General features: G+C 34.9%; 1 protein-coding gene across 6 annotated transcripts in view; it reads left to right on the top strand.

Annotated features, from left to right (window-relative positions):
* TENM2 (teneurin transmembrane protein 2) overlaps window positions 1-20,744 on the top strand; it is a 715,493-nt gene that overhangs the window by 385,074 nt on the left and 309,675 nt on the right. For 5 of the 6 annotated variants that reach the window (XM_029997792.1, XM_029997790.1, XM_029997793.1 and 2 more), the window contains one exon: window positions 6,465-6,548. The exons of the other annotated variant lie outside the window; for it this stretch is intronic. In XM_029997792.1, the coding sequence (XP_029853652.1) occupies window positions 6,465-6,548 (84 nt within the window). The remainder of the gene's footprint in view (window positions 1-6,464; window positions 6,549-20,744) is intronic. 6 annotated transcript variants of the gene reach the window in all.

Raw genomic sequence — 20,744 nt, 5'->3', positions numbered from 1 at the left:
GCAGTTTTGTGTGCTGCCAAAAGTGACGAAGAACAGCAGTGGGTGCTTTTAATTGAAGTGTTGATTGGTTGTGTACAATGCATATAGTCCCCTCTAAATTTAAACTTTGTACCTGACCACTTTTGTTGTAAAACTTGTGTAATGTGAATTTTGTCACCATATTTATGTTATGATACTGGGTGTAGTGATTTTTTTTTTTTTTTTTTTTTTTTATTTCCCCAGATAGCTGGATTTGAAAAAGTGATACTTTCACCAGGAACGGTTTAGTTTGTACTTCGGTAATTTAAATTCTCCCCATTAGCCTAATAACATAGTCATTGGAACAGAGGCTGAACTAATAGTAAAGTGTTATTTCAGAGAAACACTTGCATGGAAGAGGTATTAAAGGAAGAGAAAGCAACCTTAGAGTACCTGTAGTTGCTACTTGAGACTGCAGCTTTTCTTAGTTTTTAATAAATTATTCCCATGAGAATTGTGGCTTATGGTTTTATAAATTATGGGGATATTGACCTGTAGCTGAGTCATTGACCTGTATGGGTATACTAACCCATTCCTAACAGCATGAAGTAATAGTTGTTAAATTGACCCTTACTTTAAAAAGCAAAGCAAAACAAACCCAGAAGGAAACGGCTTGAGGAAGAGCAAAAATGTTATGAAGTTTCACTTAGAGTTTTTCTTTTTATGTGAGTCAATGACCATGTCGAATTAAGAGGCAATTATGAATATTTTAGATGTTAGGGCTTGACTGTTCAGGGGCATTTAAGAAGATTTATCCAAACTACCAGTGATTTAGTGGCATGATTTTAAAGTGGTATTGTGAAATTGATTGAAATTCCTATGTAGACATATTTGTTTGGACTTAAGAGGGCCTGTACTTAATTCTTTTTGGAAATAACACAAGTAGAAACCATTTAATTTGACCTAAATAAATCCATTTGAAATTTAGTTTCAGTTCACTTTAAGTTCATGAGTGTAAGCAGACTTCTGCACAAAGAAATAGACATGTCTATGCGCTCTACTAAGTGCTGATCTGAATTATGCATGTTCCTGTGATTCTTATGGTACTAGTACATCCTAATGCTTTTATTAGTCCGTAGGAAATGAAAATACAAAATGAAGGTATTTGTCATTTTAAGGCCTGTACTGTTGTCTCTAATGTAGCTAATTGCGTAGTTGATTCTGTATAAAAGACATGGGCAATGAGCTGGGAAAATTCAGTTCCTGGTGCAGTAGATCTGTTGCTGGTCATGTTTGCTAATGTTTAAGACATCATAAATAGCAATCTGAGTAAAAAATTCTTCCGACCTCCATTTTGTAACCTTACCTTTGGTAGACTGAGGAGAGGGAAAATGATGTATGTGCTGTTGAGTTCACTGAACTTATAATAAGCTTCCCAATGTACTTGAACTAATATTAGAACATTTTCCTTTGTAGTGTTTGTCATTCTTGCATGAATATTTGGTGGTGTGTTAACATATTTAAGTGTATACTTTCAAAAAATAAAATGTCTTGTGGATGTTTTATACTGGAGAATAATTCTGCTTGAGAGCTGCTAGTATGCTATTCAGGTAAAGCATTTTTAACTTTAATTGGCTTGGTGAATGTGCTTCTGAGGAGAGAAAAATGAATACAACTTTTGTAAAAGATCAAACAAAACATTGGATGTAAAATGTGCAATAGAACATAATAGAATAAGACAGCAGATAGTAATTCTGTCAAGATAACATAGGAAAAGAAAATTCGTGTGGCCCTTTTATTGCAGAACAGTACATATTCCCATACTTTTGTGCATGATTTTTATATCACTGACTTTTTTCTAATTTTGTCTTAATCATTATTTGCCTCCAGAAATGGTATGTTTATAGGTTAAGAGTACCACATTTGTTACATCTGTCCAGTATGCTTGATCCAAAATGTTAGGGGAGAATGTGATGAAAAAAACAAAACTAAAAAGGGTTATTTGAGGTAAACGTAGAGCTTTGACCTGCTCAGTACTGGGAGAGTGTTCTGTCAGTTGTTACGGTTTTTGTCCTACTCGTCAAAAACCATAATGATCAGTAATAAATGTTGAGCAAATAGCAACGAAAATGTACCAAGGTACTAACAGAGGAGCAACTTCTGCTCATTGAAAGTGTTCAATAGAGAGGAAATCAGAGACAATTGGGACAAGCCTCAGCCATGTAGGTGTGACAGAAATGAGGCAACTGTTTGTTACTGGATGTTTTTATGTGAATATTGGGAGGGAGGGGAAGCAGCCCGAGAAATTAAGGGTATTTATTTGTAAGACCTTTTTTAATGCTTCTGAAGTGCTAGTTTATAAAAATAAACCATCTTTTTATTGTTTATTACCAGTAAAAATTGGGTTATGCCACTTTGTTCTCATTTTCCCCCTTCTGTTTATCAGAGCTTAGGAGCCTATTTAGGCTCTGGTCATATTTAAAGCTCCACAGTTATTTTCTAGATGAATATTGACAGAGAGGTGTAAGAATTATGGGTGGAGGAAGCAAGCCTTATAAAATGCAAAAAGTTTTCGTACTGTAAAAAAAACCAAACCAAAACAAAAAAAACCCACCAAAACATAAACAATGTGCTATCATCTTAAAGGGAGGAGCATATACTATATGATTGGTAGCCAAGCTTTTAGTGATGCCTATTGGGAAATGGTAAAAAGTGGAATTTCAGAATACCTGACTAAACTAATAAGGTTGAAAATTCATAGTGCATGGTTGGAAGCATCCATTCATACAGGACTATGAAGGGGAAAATTCTGAAGGAAGAAAACAACTGGGGATGGGGGGCGGGGGAGAGAGAAAGAAGAGAGAGGAGTGATACTTGTTCCTGGATAGGTAATAGTTATGAGCCATTGTCAGGCCAGCTCAAAAGAGGAACCATAAATTAAGAACAACAGGACATTTGGCGATCAGCCTCTTTGCTGTGAGAAAGATGTGTCCTGCGGGACCCAGGAATGCTCTGTGTTGGGATCCTGATGAGTGGGGCCTCCGACTGCGTGGTGTTCAGAGGTGCCTCCTGATTGCTGGTTACACAGCATAGCGATAGAGAGGGAATGAAAATGAGGAGAGTAATTACAACCTTTCCTTGTCAGCCTTTCTGAGGGACAGCAAGAAGACGTTGTGTAGGTCTCGTGAGAGTGCCAGGCCTCATGGAGACTGTTGGGGTGTGAGAGAAACTAGATAAATGTTAAAAAGTAATAGAATGGTGGAAGCAGAGTATCAGTTTCTGAATAGGCTGCTGTGAGGAAAGGGGAAGAAAATAAGTTTGCTGAATAACATGTAGAACATAAGCAGCTAGTCTCAACATCATATACCTCACAGGAGTGAGTTTAGGAATTGTAGTAAACTGGAATTCCAGTTTAGGAATTGTAGTATTTGTTTTCTCAATTTTCAAAAAGTATTGCTAGTATTCATACTGTTATTTAAAATTAGCTCTATCAGCATTGTTTTTTAACTTAAACTGGGACTTGAGACAGCAAGCTGAAAACTGCCACTAATTCATCTTTGAAAGTAATGTGGAGAAAGCAGATTTCTTTCTCTCTGTCAGTTACTGTAGGAGCAAACAGACCTGTGGACATTGGGGTGTTTGTGTTTTGGAGGAATGTATAAGAGGAAAGCATAGTAAATTCACACAGTTTTTACTTTTTCCTGATGTAAAGTGTGGTGTCTGATAGGGACTAAAATTAATGTAATAATCTAAAGATTTACTTAAAAAAATTTTTTTCCTAATTTTTGGCAAGGCCAAAGATTGTAGGTCATAGTCTATTCTTTCCTGTCTGATAATTGCAAAATCCATTACTATCCCTTTGAGATGTTTTTTATAAAAGCCTGTATTAAATCTGAATAAAAGCCTAATAAGTAGATTAGTTAGAACAATAGTCCTCATGAGGATGTTTGATTCTGAGTGTAGCTGCTAGAGATAACCCTAAATGCAATTAGGTTTAACTCCCTGTGAGTGTCAAAGGAAGGTAATACCCAGCGAAACTTCCCTTCAGATGACACTATTTTTAAAGTGTCTCAACATTTAAATTATTCTTTCCTTTGGGCATCAGTAACAAACTTTTTTTTTTAATTGTTGGAGAAACAGAGCTTGGAAACTTATGTTTTAGCCACTAGTTTTAGATGGCTCAGTTTCTGTGGGGGAACAGTTTGTTGTCCTCATCTGTACCCTTTCTAATTGTAAGGATCGAATATCCCAAGGTGGCCACAGACAAGTAAAAAGAGAAAATAGCAGATTCAGTAACATACACAAGCTTAAAGCGTAATGTGATAAAATGTCAATAGATAAACTGTTGATGGATTAATTCTGATTTTTTCCTCTTGAGAGAGAAATGAAAGCAAAACTTCTATTAAAACAAAAACAGAGACAGTAAAGATTTCAAAAATTTGCATATTATAGGGTGTGATATAACAGAAACTGTAACATTTCAAACTACTAAAATTGTTTCATTTAATTGTAAGTACCACAGAAGAATTGCACTGCATTTAAGCATTCGGTCCCATTTTCACATAAAAAAAAAGATTAAAAAAAAAAGCTTAGGGAAACAATTCCATGACTTTTTTTTTTTTTATATATTCCTGAGTATGCATCTGTTTACTTATATTTAATTTCTCCTATTTTTAAAATATGAAAAGTATGAAAATAATCTCATCGACCTTTAGTATTATATTTTTGGGAAAATTGCTGGTAACAACAAAATGAAGAAATTTGCAATGATTTCTTTTTTTTAATTTACCGAAGTGTTTATATTCATAGTCATTGTGTTCCGTACTTCACGTATCTTTGCTTTACTTGCATTATTGTTCTTAGAATCATCTTGCAGTGGAACAGTCCTGAAAATCTCTTGTTTTCCTTCCTTGCTTTAAATCAAAAGTCTGTATCATCAAAAGTAAAGCTGAACTAATTAGACATGAGCCAAAATACCTGAAAATGACTTGTAGTCATACCACATCGAACTGGAATTTCATGTGTGGCAAGGAGACGTTTAGCCAGTTCAGTAAACTGGTTTTTATTGTTTGTAAAAGTGAAACCTGCCCCTTAAAATTACTTTTCACCCCCAAAGCCAGCAATGTAAAACTGAGGAGCTGCCATTCTTTCACATTATTTCTATTGCATGCATTTTAGGTCCAAAATATTTGTGCTCCTAAAAAATAGCTAATTTGTTGTCTTGCATCTTTAACATGCAAAGTGGTTTATTTTCTATTGTTTTGGTCAGCTGTTTTAATATCTTTAAGTGTCTATGCTTTGCCTTTTTTCCTTTGCATATAATAAATTACTGTGCTATACAGAACACATTTTCATTCTTGATTCTGGTGAGTCTTGGGTGCAAGATTAAATTATTATCTTATAAAAATTGTTAAGGATTTGAACCTGAGATGTACCAAGTAAAATAATTTCCCAGTGAAGCCTTAAAGGCAGTGAAGAACAAGAATTGAAGTGACCGTACATTAATAATTAAAGCTTTTTATTTTACTGGTGTGTGCAAGGAAATTCATGTAAATAAATAAAAATAGGTTTTATGTTTCCTGTTTACAACATCTGAAAACTCTCCCGTCATTATTATGAAATTCAGTAAGAATTTTCAATTGATTTTGTGGTTTTCAAATGTAAGAGGACTCCCTAATCACTTCATGTTTTCAAAACCCAGGTATATTTGAATTAGTTGTACAACCAAAAGAAACCTGTTCTCTTTTTAGTCAAAGAGAAAGACTATTCAAAACTAAAGGGGGGAGGGGAGGGGGGGAGGTGTATATATTAAAATCTGTCTTCCTAAAGCTGGAGAGTTTTTATGAGGCAAAAAAGAAACTCCTTGCAACAGTGCAGTTTCACTGGTTCATGTCTAGTTGAGATGCAGCAGAATGAGCCTGATTATGTTGATAGTCAATGTAAAAGTCATCATGCTGCTGCAATAAACATGTAAGAAGTGATTTATTGCAGCTGAAAGTGTCCATTTTCCAAATGTATCTTAAGAGTCTGTTTTTAGATAATAAAAATTATCTTTTAGAAGGATGTAATGATACATACTTGGTTATATGAGTAAAAGATAATACACTGAAAATAAGTTAGTAAGATCTTAAATACCTACTGAACAGCATGTATGGAAACTCTTATGGACTTCAGGTTAAATTGTAATGCACATATAGCCAGATTTTATGCACTCTGTCCTTTTTGTGGTTAATGATACTGACAGTGGTTATATGTACCTCCTGCAAAGCAAGATTTCACCAGTATTACTGCTACTCAATATGCCTTTTTATATGTCATTGATAACAAGATAAAAGAATTCTCAATCTCTAGATAATAATGAGTAATGTATTTTTTTATTATTCAGGAATGCTTTGGGTGGGAGGAGGTGAAACATTCTATTGGCTGCATTGCACCAAAGGTGAATGGAATGGGAGAAAAGGAGGGAAAGAGCCATCTCTAAAATGTATTTGTTTTATTTCATTTAGATTTTCACACACACCTTTCTGAGAAATTGAAAGACAGACAGACAAGCTGGCAGCAGCTGGCTGAGACAAAGAACTCTCTAATACGTAAGGTTTTTATCTTGCTTAAACTATTCCTTGTAAACTTAGAACCTAGTTTAGAATTTGTGGGTTTTGCTCTGATTGATCTCGTTCTGTTTATGTTCTGCTTATTATGTATTGTGGGATTTTTTGTTTGTTTGGGGTTTTTTTCCTCCTGGGTATTTATATTCTGTGGAATATACCTAATCTCTTTACTACTTACTTCTATTTCATTGTTGAATATTACTTTCCTGATTTGATTGAACTAAGGGTGGGGTTTTTATTGTGAGTCTTCACTGGGTGGTGAAGGAGCTGCATTTTCCCTGAGCTGATGTTGCTTCATGGGACGGGGCTCATTACATGGAGAGAAAGAGAGCTGAGACATGTAAGAGATGCCAGATCTGGGTACACACAGGCGTAATTTAAAAACAATATGGTACCTATATCTAGCAGTATTTCACAAAGGCAATTACATATGTTTTATCCCATTGCTAAAAGCTTGCATGTGATACAAGTTTCTTCAGTGATTCTCGAATCCGACTTTCTAATGAAAGATTTAGTGATAGCTCTGTTCATCTTTAGTTTTGATTTCAATTTTTTTTATCTAAAAGTTTCAGATTCAGACAGTCACACTTGGTGTGTCACTGAAGTTTTTGTATCTTAGGGGCAGTGCAAAACTATCGGGGGTTTTGTTTGTTGGGTTTTTTTGTTTTTTAAGGAATGACCTCATTGATAGACAATTTTTTTTTTTTGAAGTACCACTACTCCACATGCACACACATACCTTTTGTTTCTGTGAGAGTAAAACTCCTTTGAGAGGAGGAGGATGTTTGGAAAAAAGCTTGCAATGTACTGTTTAGCAAAAGAAAAAATTAACAAGATGTAGTAATATAAATCCAAAGACTCTTAAGGAATTTTAGTACAAAGATAATGATTCAGTGACATCTTCCTCTTGATGTTTCTTGAATTTAAAAAATGGTTTTCATTCATTGGATATGTACACTTACACTAACTGTAGTATCAGTATGTGCCCTTACTAATTTAGCAGGGGCCATTTTTTATAAAGTCTTTTGTCTTCAACACTGCAATTTTTGCTTTGTATTTGAGTGCCTAATGAGATGAAAGATATATTTTGATATTTCATTTTTTTCTTCCATTGCAACCGTGACCTAGTACATACATGAAAGATACCTTTCCATTTGGACTTTTCATTCAAGCACTTAAGTAAACGCTTTGCAAAATCAGGGCCCTAACCAGGAATAATATTCTGCTTGGTTAATATTTAAATGAGACATAAACCAAGGTTTTCTTGTCACCCCCAATTTGATTTTCTGATATACTTCTTTCCATAATTGCTTGATTGTTGGTAAAAACTAGTGAATGACATTATGCTTTGAATCTCAAACAGCATCTGAGCAAATACTGGGACAGTTTCTTACATCAAATTCTGGAAAGTACCAAGCATCTGTGACCATTTTGTTGTTAATGCAGCCCGAGAATGCTCTGTGTGTTTTCAAACTGGAGATAAGGACTGGTTTTTTGTGTTTCCATGCTTCTTAGAAGAGTGGGAGCCAGAGCATTTGGTAGAGCAATTAAATTTCCATAATGCTGGTATATAATACTAAAAACTGTCCAAGGTGGCATGTGTATGGTTGGTAATAAAGATGAAGAATGGAAATGATCTTGTATATATCTCTGTATTTCTGAAGCATTCATGATTATTGGCATTGCAGAAGGGATTTTGGCACAGGTGAAATGAATGGGTTATGCTATTTAGACCATACTAAATCTCAAAGAATAATACTTGATTGCATTTTCCAGGATCATGGAAATGTTTTGCCCTACAAATTGCATCCATCTGAACAATGTCTTCTCTTATTTGAAGCTTTGAGACTTTTCGTCAAATGTTGTTTCTCTTTGGTTTAGTTCTTTTCTCTGACAACCTGATAGTCTTCCCAATTCAAACAAATTTGATTTATATATTGCATTTAATTTTTGGTATTGTGTTTGTTCAGAGCTCTAGAAATTAAGAACAACATGAGAATGTATTAATAACTATATAGCAACTCAAAAATATTTGACAGTAGTATTAATTCTCACCTCTGGCTTGACAGTAACATGCATTTAAGAAAATAATTGAACTGGGACAAGTAATAGGAAAACTTAGTACTTTTTATTACTTTTATGACCCTGATTACTTGGACATACTAAATCTGATATGACTAGTAAAATAGTTTGTTGCATGCTCTAAATGTGGTAAGAAAGATGCAGTGAGCTTATAGATCCAGATGTGCTGACCGGCATTGATGTCAGCCAAATCTATTATGTTAATAATTCAAGGGAACTGACTAAAACCAAGCTTTATCTCTCTTCCTTTTAAAAAGTGCCATAGGATTTTTTACCTCAATCTGGATGCTGCCAAAACCAGACAGATGGCAGTAACCTTGGTTTAAAGCCTCAGCTGGCTGAGAATGCATCCAAACAGTGTTGCAAAGCTTTCAGTGTGCATGTTGTGTCAACAGAAGAGGACTCTTTGTATCACCATAAGTAGAGCCCTCAGACTTTTCATTTTAAAGCTACCCAGTTATCGAGTGTGCTCATTTACTGGGTGGATTGCTTTGCTGTGTTCTAATAAAATGTTAGGTTTCTTGATCTATTCAGCCTTTGCTTTGCTAAGGAGAAAGATGCCGCTTGTGCAGACCAAGAGTTAATGGGAAAAAAAGGAGGTTAAGTGCTGAACATGGGTATTATAGTGGTCAGTGCTTCAGAAATACAGGCAGAAGGATTGTTGTCAGATCCATGTTCAGGCTTTGGCAGGAAAAAGAATACAAAGCATCCTATAGGAAAATATCTCAATATCTCCCCTACCTAGTATTTTGAGTAGACCTAAATCTCACCTTTTCTGACTTCTCCTTTTCTGGGAGAGGAATTCTTATTAGATTAAAAACCAAACAAACAAAACAAAAGAAACCCCAAAATATCTTAAATCTATCTCATACATCCAGAATTAAAAATAAAAACAAACAAACAAATGAACAAAACCACCCTGGGTTTCTTTTTATAGCTGTAAAATAATGTAACAAAAGCTCAGAGATTTATCAAAATCATTAATTAATGCTTTTAAAGCATTCAGATAGTAATGTTGAGCAATATATAAAAGCAAAGGAAGAAATTTAATAGTGCTCTGCTTAGAGTATGATTTGAAAAGGATGCTGAGAGGCCTGTGCTTCTCATTAAGTAATAAAGATAAAAGGATCAGTTCCTTGTATAGTGTGTGCAAGCCAACCTAAACACTAAGGGCAATAGAAGACTTAACAGGGAGGGAGAAAGGAGCGAGTCAAGTAATTAAAAAAACATATTGCAGTGCACTAACAGTGGTTATCCAGGCAGCCTTTTTTCTACCATTTCCTATCTATTGGTTCACTTTGCAGTCATCATAGTGCAGTTTAAGCATCTTTGCTGTTTGTTTCAACATGATGATCTTGAGTAAACTGGGAGCACAAAAATCTGGACATTGTAGTGGAGTCCAATTAAGTCCAAGTTCTTAATTTTGGGATGTTATCAATTAAATAATTTAATGAAGATAGGGATTATGCCTTTTCTGGGGGAAGAAAATGGATTGGATTTTATCCTGTGCTTATGACATTTAGAAACAAAATGCAACTGGTTGTATGGGGTTTTGATTTAGGAGAAGGATGTCTCTATGGCACGACATTTAAAATCATCAGTGAGAATGGTAGACTGGTGTCCAGCAACCTTCAGATATAAATAAGTTCTTTTACTTTGTTGCAAATTGTATTGAAATACTGTGTATGGATATTGTGGATAGCATAATTCTGTTTAAATCACAGTAGTGAGGAATTTAGTTCACCTTGATGCTTTCAATGTGGATTTGCTTTACTGAGGATTATATGGGTTTGCATTTCTGGGAGGTTTTGGGGGGTTTCCATTTTAATGGAAATTCTTTCAAAAATACACGAGCAAAACCTGGTTTTATCATGGGATTTTAGCAATGATTTCTTTAAGTAGCCAAGTCCAGGTCGTACAATTGCTCTTCATGCAACATGCTGTTTTGTTAAGAAACAATCAACCAAAGAATGTAAACCGCAAAGCCAAAAGTGTGCGATAAAATAAAATAATGAGAATGTAGGAAATTCTGAGGGGGAAGTAAAACTCTCTTGCATATTGGTTCCTAGAAGAAAACAAGCTGACAGTTCTACCAGGTGCCTCTCCTAGGAGCAGACTTAACACTTGTTACAGAATTTGTCTTGAAAACACCAGTATTTGAACTAAAGAATTTGCAAATTTGCTTGAGAAACAAAACAGATTGTGTGTTGAAAGACTGAGCTGCTAGCAAAATACTCGATCGTGTCAGATTTATACAAACCGATCTCCTGTGTATTGCACCATGTCCTAGAAAACTGGAAGCCATGAAAACAAGAACTTATATTTTAAGGAGTTCTGTGACAGCTTATAAAAAATAGCTTTTCCACTTTTTACATGAAGCTTCTACCTTAAAGAAACTGATGAAATAGGTGGTAATTTTTAACACAAGCAGTGACAAAATAAACACCATCTGCTAGTGTTGACTTATTCCATAGTATTCTCATGCTGGGTGATTTTATTTCACTTTTTTTCAGAAATAGTTAATGACACATCTGCTGTGTGGTGGAGGTGCATTTCTGGTGATTAAATGTGGGCATAAGTTTTGGGAAAACAATAATGAAACTTTTTCAGGAAACTGAAGGAAATACTAAACTACTAAAAGGAACTTACAAAACAGATAGCTATATTGATGCCTTTTATTTATTTTTTTATTTTTATCCAATTTATTATTGGATCAAAAATGTTAAGCTTATATTTATTCTTTCAGAATACCTGGTTATCATGGAAAACTTCTCATGTAGTCTTTCTTTTATCAAAGCAAAAATCTTGCCACAATGACATTCTTAGACGTCTAAGCAAGCCTAGTTTTCTGTCACGTCCATGAATCTGTGGCTGTGAAGGCAGAGCAGGTTCAGGTGTCGTGTGGGATCAGTGACAGATGGGAGAAAGTATTTAAGGGAACATAACGTACAGGGCCATCATTGCAACTGCAGAACAAAATAATGAGGTTTATCTCAAGATCCAGCTGAATACTGTACAATAAGAAATTCTACATTCATGCGGAGTTGTTTACTTTTATAGAGTACGTCTTTATCCTGCAAAGCTCTGTGAAGCTATCTTTCCTCCAAGCCAGGTTGTAAGCCAAGATGTAATCATCTGGTGTCCCTGGGTTATTCAGACAAAGTCAGAATCCATGGTGTTTTGTATTGTGGCATGCTTTCTTCCCTTTGGTAGAGCTTGGTAGTCCTGTTGGTTTGAAGATTCCTCTCCTGGGTCCCTGAAGAGCAGTCTCTTCCCAAATTACCCCAGTATGTCCTACCTTTTCCTTCTCAGTCAGCAATGAGAAGTCTTTCTTGTGGGAATTCCTATTTAGCACTTTACTGCAGAGGCATTAACATAATGATCCACTATACAAAACCCAAGCAATTAGGCTGTTAAACCTGTGCTTACTCTGCCAAATCATATGTCTCTATGCTGTTATCAGTATAAGTAGATTTTAATAAATCCAAAAAACTAAATGCCTGGATCTCCATATGGATGGGTGGATATTTAATTTTAAGATTTTGAGATAGAAATTAAAGCCATGGATTGGAAACCTTAGAAAAAAGAACCTTTGTCTACTATATTCTCTAGTAGGTAAAAAACCAGGATCGACTACACAGAGAGATGAATTCAGATTCTTTGTCTAAAAATTTAAAAATCTCAAGTAAAAACAAATTCAATGTCTTCCCTTCCTGCCACCAAGGTCTGTTTAATGGTATGAAATCCTTGTCCTTCTTCTATGGTTTCACAAAGTGTTTTGACAAGTTGTGCAAGTAAAACTGTATACAGTATAAAAAGAAAATTATGTCTGGAAAAAACATAATATAAACAATTTTAAAAGGAATTACCATTTCTTTTTTAGTTGGGAGTCCTGAAACATATAGTGAGTATAAATGAAGCTTTGCATTACCTCCTTATGAACACTGGCTAAGGAAATATTGATAGAAATATGTTTAAGGATAAATGTCTGTACTTACAGTTATTTTAATACTTTTATTCAAATTTCATTCAGTTTATTATTTTCATAATGAATGTGTAGAAAAGCAGTGCCTGTGAAGTAATATGCGATTAATATTAATTGTTCTGATAAAAGAAAAAAAAGAGCAATCTGACTTAGTGGATTTTTGTCTTTACAGACTGCATAGTAATTAAAAATTGGAATGAGAATTCATGCGAGTTGCACTAAATGTGTACTGCGTATATTAGATAGTGAGCAGCTGAAGTCATCCCATGTTCCTTAGCAGTGATAAACAGATTTACATAAGTTAAATACTTATATTACAAACCTTTTGACTTGACCTGATTTGGTGTAAACATTGCATTTATGAATTATCAAACCTCTTTGAAAGACAGCCTTATGTATGTGTATTATCATTTATGTTAATCTGAAACATTTCTCAAGCTGCTGTGCATGAAGTTAGGGTGAAGAATCCCTTGCTTATTCATACCCATATGTATGCTGTGAAACTTGAATAAGGAGGGAGACAAGAAAAATTGATGTAAAAAAAAAAAATTATACAGATATTTTTTATATCAGTGCCATAATTCCTTAGATTAGGTTTACTTATATCCACTGCTAGGGTAAAAGTGGAGGGAGCTTGACCAGTGCTTTCTTTGTGAATTTCCGTATCTTGCTTTTATAAGCACTTTCTTTTGTTTGGATTATCAACTGGAAATATAATGTGCTTTATTCCAAACTGGATCTGCATCTGGGGCAAAATATTTATAGTCTCTAATGCCATAGTAGTAAGTAAACCAAAACTGATTACATTGTATTTCTTTAATATGGAGAAGCAATGAGGAAATGATGACAGTAAATTATTTTAAACTATGTTACTTGTGAACTCTTCCCCATGTTAAAGATTTTTACATTGACGATGCATAATTACATTCAGAGGTTGTCAGTGGAAGGCCAAGCATTTTGACAGAAATGTAGATAGTGGATGGGCTTATTGTATCTGAACAATTAAATCTGCTTGGGATAATAAGCAGAGCTGAAAAGCTGAGTCTTACACAGCACGCTTCTTGATATCCATTTCCTTACTAGCAAAAGTGAGTTCAGTATTTTCAACCAACTTCACAGTATTTTTCCTGCCAGTAAGACTTACAGCCATATCTGGTAATACGTTTTCATGCTGCTTCAAAATTTATTTCCTTAAACAGGATGGATAGGAGTTAGTATTTGATCCCAATATAATTGTTTAGATTTTGAATGATGGGTCAGTAGAGTGAATGTGCTTCAGAGACAGGTTTTTCTGTAGTGTATATGCTCAGAATCTGGCCATACTTGATTATAGTTGGTTCATTTTTTTTTTATTTAGAATGAAAGCTTTGTTTTCTCAGTCAAAGTCTGGGGTAGGAAAAAACATGTGCCTCATCCCACATGGCTTGAACTATTTGGTCCTTATTAATGAAAATATTGAATGTGGTGTTAATTCTAGGAGGCCCCTGAAAGGACTTAGTGAAACTCACTGACATAATCCTTTTTTTTTTTTTTTTTTTTAACAAAGCATGATTTTTATTTGATTAAATAGGATGTGGAAGTGGGAAAGTGCATTTTGGAAAACTAAATGATCTGCAACTAGGAAAAAAAATCAGGTGGCCTTCTTCTCTTTAGATACCAGAAATCTTCATCACTTACCTATCTAGCTTGCAAAATCTTCAGCTTTCTTTGAGCCCTGTAATATATTCATTGTTAGGGCAAAACTGTACTGCTGCCCTCCCTCCTCTTTCCACTCAAAGGATACTTGGCGATTCTCAAGATTAGTTGCCCCTGAGTTTTGATTCTGAAATTTGACTTTGTGTATCATGTGATATCATCATCAGTTTGGGGAACGTATATTGGTGCTTCTTTTCAATAGTAAAACCAGGTTGTGCAGCCTCCCTGACAGCTTATTACACAGTACAGACTGAACAGCCACATGTTCAAATTTACTGAGTGCCTGGCTTAGTCACTAGAATTGATGTATTCAGAGTAATAAAAGGCATCTCTTCTTTTAGCCACTGTCAGGCCACCTTCTCTTTATAGAAAGCCTTGTCAGAAGTATCAGAACTGCACTTGCAGTCAAACTTTTCATTGTCTTCTATTCTTAACGGTAAGGTTCAGATCCTTCATTTCATAGATCTAACTCAGAACTAGCTTCATCGTAGGTTGGTTTCTGAACATTATGTCTGATTAAAAGTTACTTCTGTAAAAAATTTTCAGTTCCATATCTTAAAGGCAATATTCAATACACCTGCATTTTTGTAGCTTAAATTTAGGATTTATATCAACAATCTCTTGAATACAGGAAGAAATTAAGACTAAAACAGGAAATTAAGACCACAACTTCCACGACTGTACCGTACTGCTACATGTAATAAAGGCTAAAAGATGTAAATTCGGCAGAGGCAGAATTGAAATAAGGAAAGTATGTTTCAGCTAGGTTTAGGTGAATCTAAGGAAGATAGACAGGATTGACATGTATTGATTTCTTAATTTTCTAAGTCACTTCTGTGATATGTATTATTGACATTCCTTTTAAGGTGGCTCAGAGTTGGTCAAGTCTGCGGTGTTAGGAAGTGATGTCATTTCAGGCATGTGTAGTTGTCAGAGTGGTTAATGCTGCTAGTTGAGTAATGTAGTAGTAATATGAAAAGTACTGCAAATGTTAATTATTACAAAAAATTTAAATGTTATTTGCTTTCCTTTACCATGCCTTTTCAGATACGTCCTTCTAAATCTGTGGTGGTAGTAGAAATCAAACGGTCTCAAAGTTAAATGTGAAGTAATGGGAAAGGACAGAAATATCTCTTAAGTGTGAGTACACAGATACACTAAATACATGTGGAGATTCATACAGACAAAATTTGAAATCGACAAAATCTAAGCAGCTGAGCTGCTTTATATGAATTAAGAAATGTTATATAAAAAACAGCTGCTGTTGTTCACCTTCAGGGTTTTTAAGTGAAATCATTCCTGAGCACGAGCATTTGGGTTGTAGCTGGTTTGATTGGGGATATTTTGGTTTTGCATTTAAGTTACGACATTCAACAGTTCACTGAGACTTTATGGTGGATTAGCTCTCTAGAGTGAGAAGTTGGGGTAGGAAAAAGTATTTGGATTGGTAAAGCACTAGAGCAGTTCTGTGATCAGTTTGTTGGAGTAGGTTGTTGGAGTACAGAAATTACTATAGCCTCAAACATCCCTGAAGTTATCGTTCCTCCATGATTTAGCTTTATTGTAACAATATAAAAGGTCTGAATTTGAGGTATTGTGGCTTCTAAGTAAATTTTAAACTGTTTTCTTAGAAAATTTAGAGAATTTATGTTAACAAGATGGAGGCAGCGTAATTATCAAATGCTTCTACCTCTGTTTTCCTTGTCAAATTAATATAGAAAAAAATGTATTTTTAAAATTTGTAGGCTGAATATGTGTACTTAGCTCATTCCCTAGTCTGCTTTTAATTAATTTAAATGCAGTTCTAAATTTGGTTCCTTGACCAGGTCATGCTTCTGAGCATTATTTTACATGACAATCAAATCAGCATTTAGAAATTCCCTTTCCTTCACCTTCATTGTTCTCATTATAGAAATATCTACTTCAATATTCATACTTTTTTCTAACCTCAACCTGAGGTAGGAATTCCAGGTTAGAGTTCCTGGAATTCCTGTTAACTACAGGTTTTCCAGAAGAACTGGATGGTATTATGTACTCAGACTTTTTCAAGATCCCTTTGAAATGTTGTCTCTTATCGTTCACTTTCTGTTACATTGTGGATCTAGAGAAAATGTCATTTCTGAAATGTGCCTTTTCTCTTTCACCCTAGAGTGTGTTGCAAAGACTTGACTTCTCATTTGCAATGAGTTAGCCAGCTAAGATTAGTTACCTACCCTACTTACCTAACTTTAAGTTTATAACCTTTTGCTAGACACACTGCTGGAATTTAGAATGTGTTTAACCCCTGGAAAACTGTGCTGTGTGTCTAAGAACATGTTTTTAATGCGTTTCCACTAAAACTGCCAAAAATAAACTAAATAAAGGTAGGGGTTGTTTATTCCAAGCCCTGTTGATATGAAGATTTATTCAGCCTCCTTGTTGAGGAGGCATGTAAGCACAGGATTCTATGGAAAGTTATTATTTTTACATATTCTGTAGGCTTAAAAGATACATTATAGGTTTTTTCCCTACATGTAAGTCCTTTGCAGTTAGCTGTTTTCTGGAGTTATAAGGGCTTCTATGAAACTGTCATCGTTAAGGTGCTGTTACTTTCAGAAGTGCCCTACCCAATATACCAGGAATCCCCCAAGAGAGTAATACAGGGCAGACCACTGTGTGCTTTTCCTGACATAGTGACCTACTCTCCTTTTATTTTTCCCATATCTGCCATAAATTTATACTGCTCAAGTTTAAGTCTCTTGGCATTAACATAAGCAGGCTAGAAATATGTTTAAACCTGATTCCCAAAGTAAGATGAATAGTGCAGCGTGTGAGGTTTAGCCTGTACCATCAGGACTATAGATATGTGTTCAAAAACTGTTTATTCCTACAAGCACTCTTTCTGGTGTTACTGTCAACTGATATTTGCAATGATATACTTCTATCAGTCATAGATATTTTTGTCTTTTTCAGTTACATGAAGACATTTTTGAAAACGAAGATAGAGTAGAACCAATATTTCACTAAACCCCTAGAGTTCATTTTAGTATTTGGTTTTGGTTTGTTTGGGCTGTGTAGAAACCCATTTCATATATAGGGAGGAGGAAGTCCATTTAATTTCACTGTTTGATGCTTTGGAGCTCAACTGAGGCAAACCTAGAATATGATCTATTCCAGAAAATTAAAAAGAATTACATTTACCTGATCTCTTTAAAGATATGTAATTTCTAAAATTAATCTGGAAATCCTAGAATTTATTAAAATACCTACTTGGCTTTCTTTAACTGTTTACATACGGGTGTTTCCAAAAAGCTGTTCTTGGATAAGATTTTAATTAGCTATTGAGTCTGTCTTTAAAAAAAACCCAACCAACCAAACATATTTTTTACAAGGTTCCTACTACATAAAATTAGAAAACTTTGAACAGTTCAGGTAACCACATATGAGCCTTTTAAACTTGTAACAGCAAAATATGAGAGAAGTTCAGTCTGGATAACTTTTCCTACCCAACTTTAACTTTGTATACTTTCTCTGTAGTTTCCCATTTGCTTAGTTAGACCTCCCAGTTGAATTTCTTTAATTTATAGATGAAAAGAATTCTCTTTGTGCAAATTACAGGAGCGTGTGTATTTGTAGTGTGTCAAGGTGACATGCATAGCTGTGGTTTTGTGTAATACGTATTATTACATATACAGAAATATATCCTTGAATTATATTTATACCCAAATCTGGAAATACAGTGGAATAATACGTATGTGTCTGTGTCCCTGAACTCTGTGGCACAGTTCCTGTTGCCTTCAGCAGGGCCTGCCCTTCAGCTAGTATATGTAGAAGGTGGGAATTGACTGCGGAGCAGTATTTCCCACCTGGCTGCAGGACAATGGTTAAAGAGGTACTTGTCTAAGAAGATTCCAGGCACAGTCAAGAGACCTCTAACAAATGATACACAGTTTCTTATTCTGTAGTAGACAAAATTATTTCTTTAAACCTTTCTGTTCTTAGGCTACTTAAATTACAACCATTATTAAGCTAAAGGAGCATAGCCAATGAATGTTTTGTGCAGTTGAAAGATTACAGGTCATATAATGATAGGAGACAAAGCTTATTGAAATGCAAAATTTAATAATTTGTGCTTAATAAAATGAATCTTTTCAGAGTAACATCTCAATCCATTCATTTTCTGAAGTGTCATGTATAGAAGATCTTTTTGTCTTGCTTACTGTAATGTACAGGACTTGAATAGGCTTTTGTCCTTATCTTGATATCCATCTATCATCCTTTGCACTGTGGCACAACTCTTTCTAAGCCTTCTTCACATTCACAGGAAAGTCAGATTGTACAAACAGCATAAGTTGTTGTGTTTTGTTTCGGGGTTTTTTTGTTTGTTGGTTGTTTGGTTGTTTTTTTAAACACTAGTCTGATTGGTATTCAGATGTACTGTGTGAACCTGTGGCTAGAACAACTCTCTTTGCCTTACCTGCTTAGCGTAGAAAATGCAGGTACTACTCTCGAAGTGGTATCACTTAATAAAAGTGGCAGATGACTGCTTATTTTAGTTGGAGGGGAGTCTGTAATATAATTTCAATTTTGTTTTATAGATACATATTTAATGAATTCCATTCTTCTGTTATTTCTGATAGAAAAACATACAGAATTTAACTTTATGAATTCCGAGAACGATGTTAACTTTTGAACTTAATCTCTGTCAGCTTTTTCTCTTTAGCCCAAAGTAACAGTATGTCTCTTTTTCCTCTGTGCCTCGTATGTGGCAACTATTACTGTCTGTGACAGGATATGGTAATTAAGTTACATTTCATGTTGAGGGATATTGGCTAAAAATAAAAACCAATTTGATTTCATAATCCACATCTTGGTAAGCTCCAGTTGTCAAAAGTCAAGGTTAATTTTTTTTCTATTTCACCTTGCATTTTTAGATTCCCCTGTGTCATCTTATAGCTGGGTGTTCTCTCGCAAAGCTCAGCTGTCTACTCCTTTCCAGGCAGTGCATCTCAGAAGCAAACACTAGTGTCAGCACATGCACAGCTGTGGTTCACTGCATGGTTAATTCTTAATCATTAATTTGCTGAAGTAATGTTTGAACCTATCAGCTTAAAGGTAGATCACTTCTTAAGCATGTTACATCAGAAGGTGTGATTAAAGAGGTAGTAAAATTGTATTGGTTTTAAACTGTTGTTTATTATAACTTAGAGATACAAACCCAAAGTTTTTCTTCTATTATGGAAAAAGGTTCCATGTCCAGAAACTGGGGGAAAAATACACTGAAGTGTTACACTGTAGCACTAGGATTGACACACTTTACATGTATATATACATCTTCTATATAGTAACAGATCCGGATGGGGACTTTGGCTACTGAGAACCTAGAGAAGCAAGGACATAAGCCGAGTATGCTTCCTAAAGAGGGCAGAGTATTTGAAAAAGATCGTATTTCAAGATCTTAACATTCCTGATGTGCTCTTTGAGTTCTTTGATGAATATTATAAAAATTAAGTTTTCAAGTAAATTACACTGTTCAACGAGTACTTTGTTGGAGGTTGGAGAAGAACAAAATCTCTGGTAAGCTCACCCTGTCTTTACTAGAATGCCTGTCATATGTGGGCACTTTTTTGTTAGTTGAAAACCTAATCAACTTGGTATCCAAAGGGTCGTAAGCACCCTGACATGAAAAATAAATTCCATTAAAGGAAAACTAAGTTGTGTTTCTAGTGAATTTAGTTTTTTAAATAATAAAGATGTCCATGTACTTTATGAATTGTTTATGTATACCTCACTGCCTTCATAGTGTTTTGTCATTGTCGTTGCTATGTATGGTTCATACTACGCAAAAGTTCATGAGTGGTAGTGTGAGCAGATGTTTATTGTGCCAAAATGCATGTGCAAGTGAAGACAAAGGACTGTAAATTTGGACTGCAACACAGGTTGTGCTTTCCTGAGTGACCATGCTAAGAGGCATAGGATGTAATTAATCTATGCTAAACATGCACAAGATGTAGTTGAGTAAACTAACTACTAAACATACTCTAACAGCTGTTTCAACATAATTTCTTTTTCAATAAGCTGAAGAATTTGTTGAAAAGAAGCCCAGCATACACTTTGTATTGGATTCTAATCAGCCAGCTAAGGGACTCAACAATTAGTACACTAGAGGTGAAAATTAATCAAAAGCTAACAGAACTGTGGTGAAAGCAAGCAATTTATACATTGATTGAAACAGTACTGGGGGGGGGGGGGGGGGGGCGGTTAGCTGGGAATATAATATACATGGTTCTTTTAGTTCAGTGTAAAAGCAAAGTACATAAATCAGTAGGATTCTCCTGGATGCATTTAAGAACAGCATCTGCCTTTCCTGTATAATGCTGCCTAATATAGTTTTATCTGCACTCTTTTTCTGGTGTTCCAGAAGCCTCCAAAGCATA

The sequence above is a fragment of the Aquila chrysaetos genome, chromosome 22 (genome assembly GCF_900496995.4).
Source record: "Aquila chrysaetos chrysaetos chromosome 22, bAquChr1.4, whole genome shotgun sequence".
Classification (NCBI taxonomy): domain Eukaryota; kingdom Metazoa; phylum Chordata; class Aves; order Accipitriformes; family Accipitridae; genus Aquila; species Aquila chrysaetos.
Note: the sequence above shows the minus strand (reverse complement) of the source record. Positions and strands in the feature narration are given on the sequence as shown.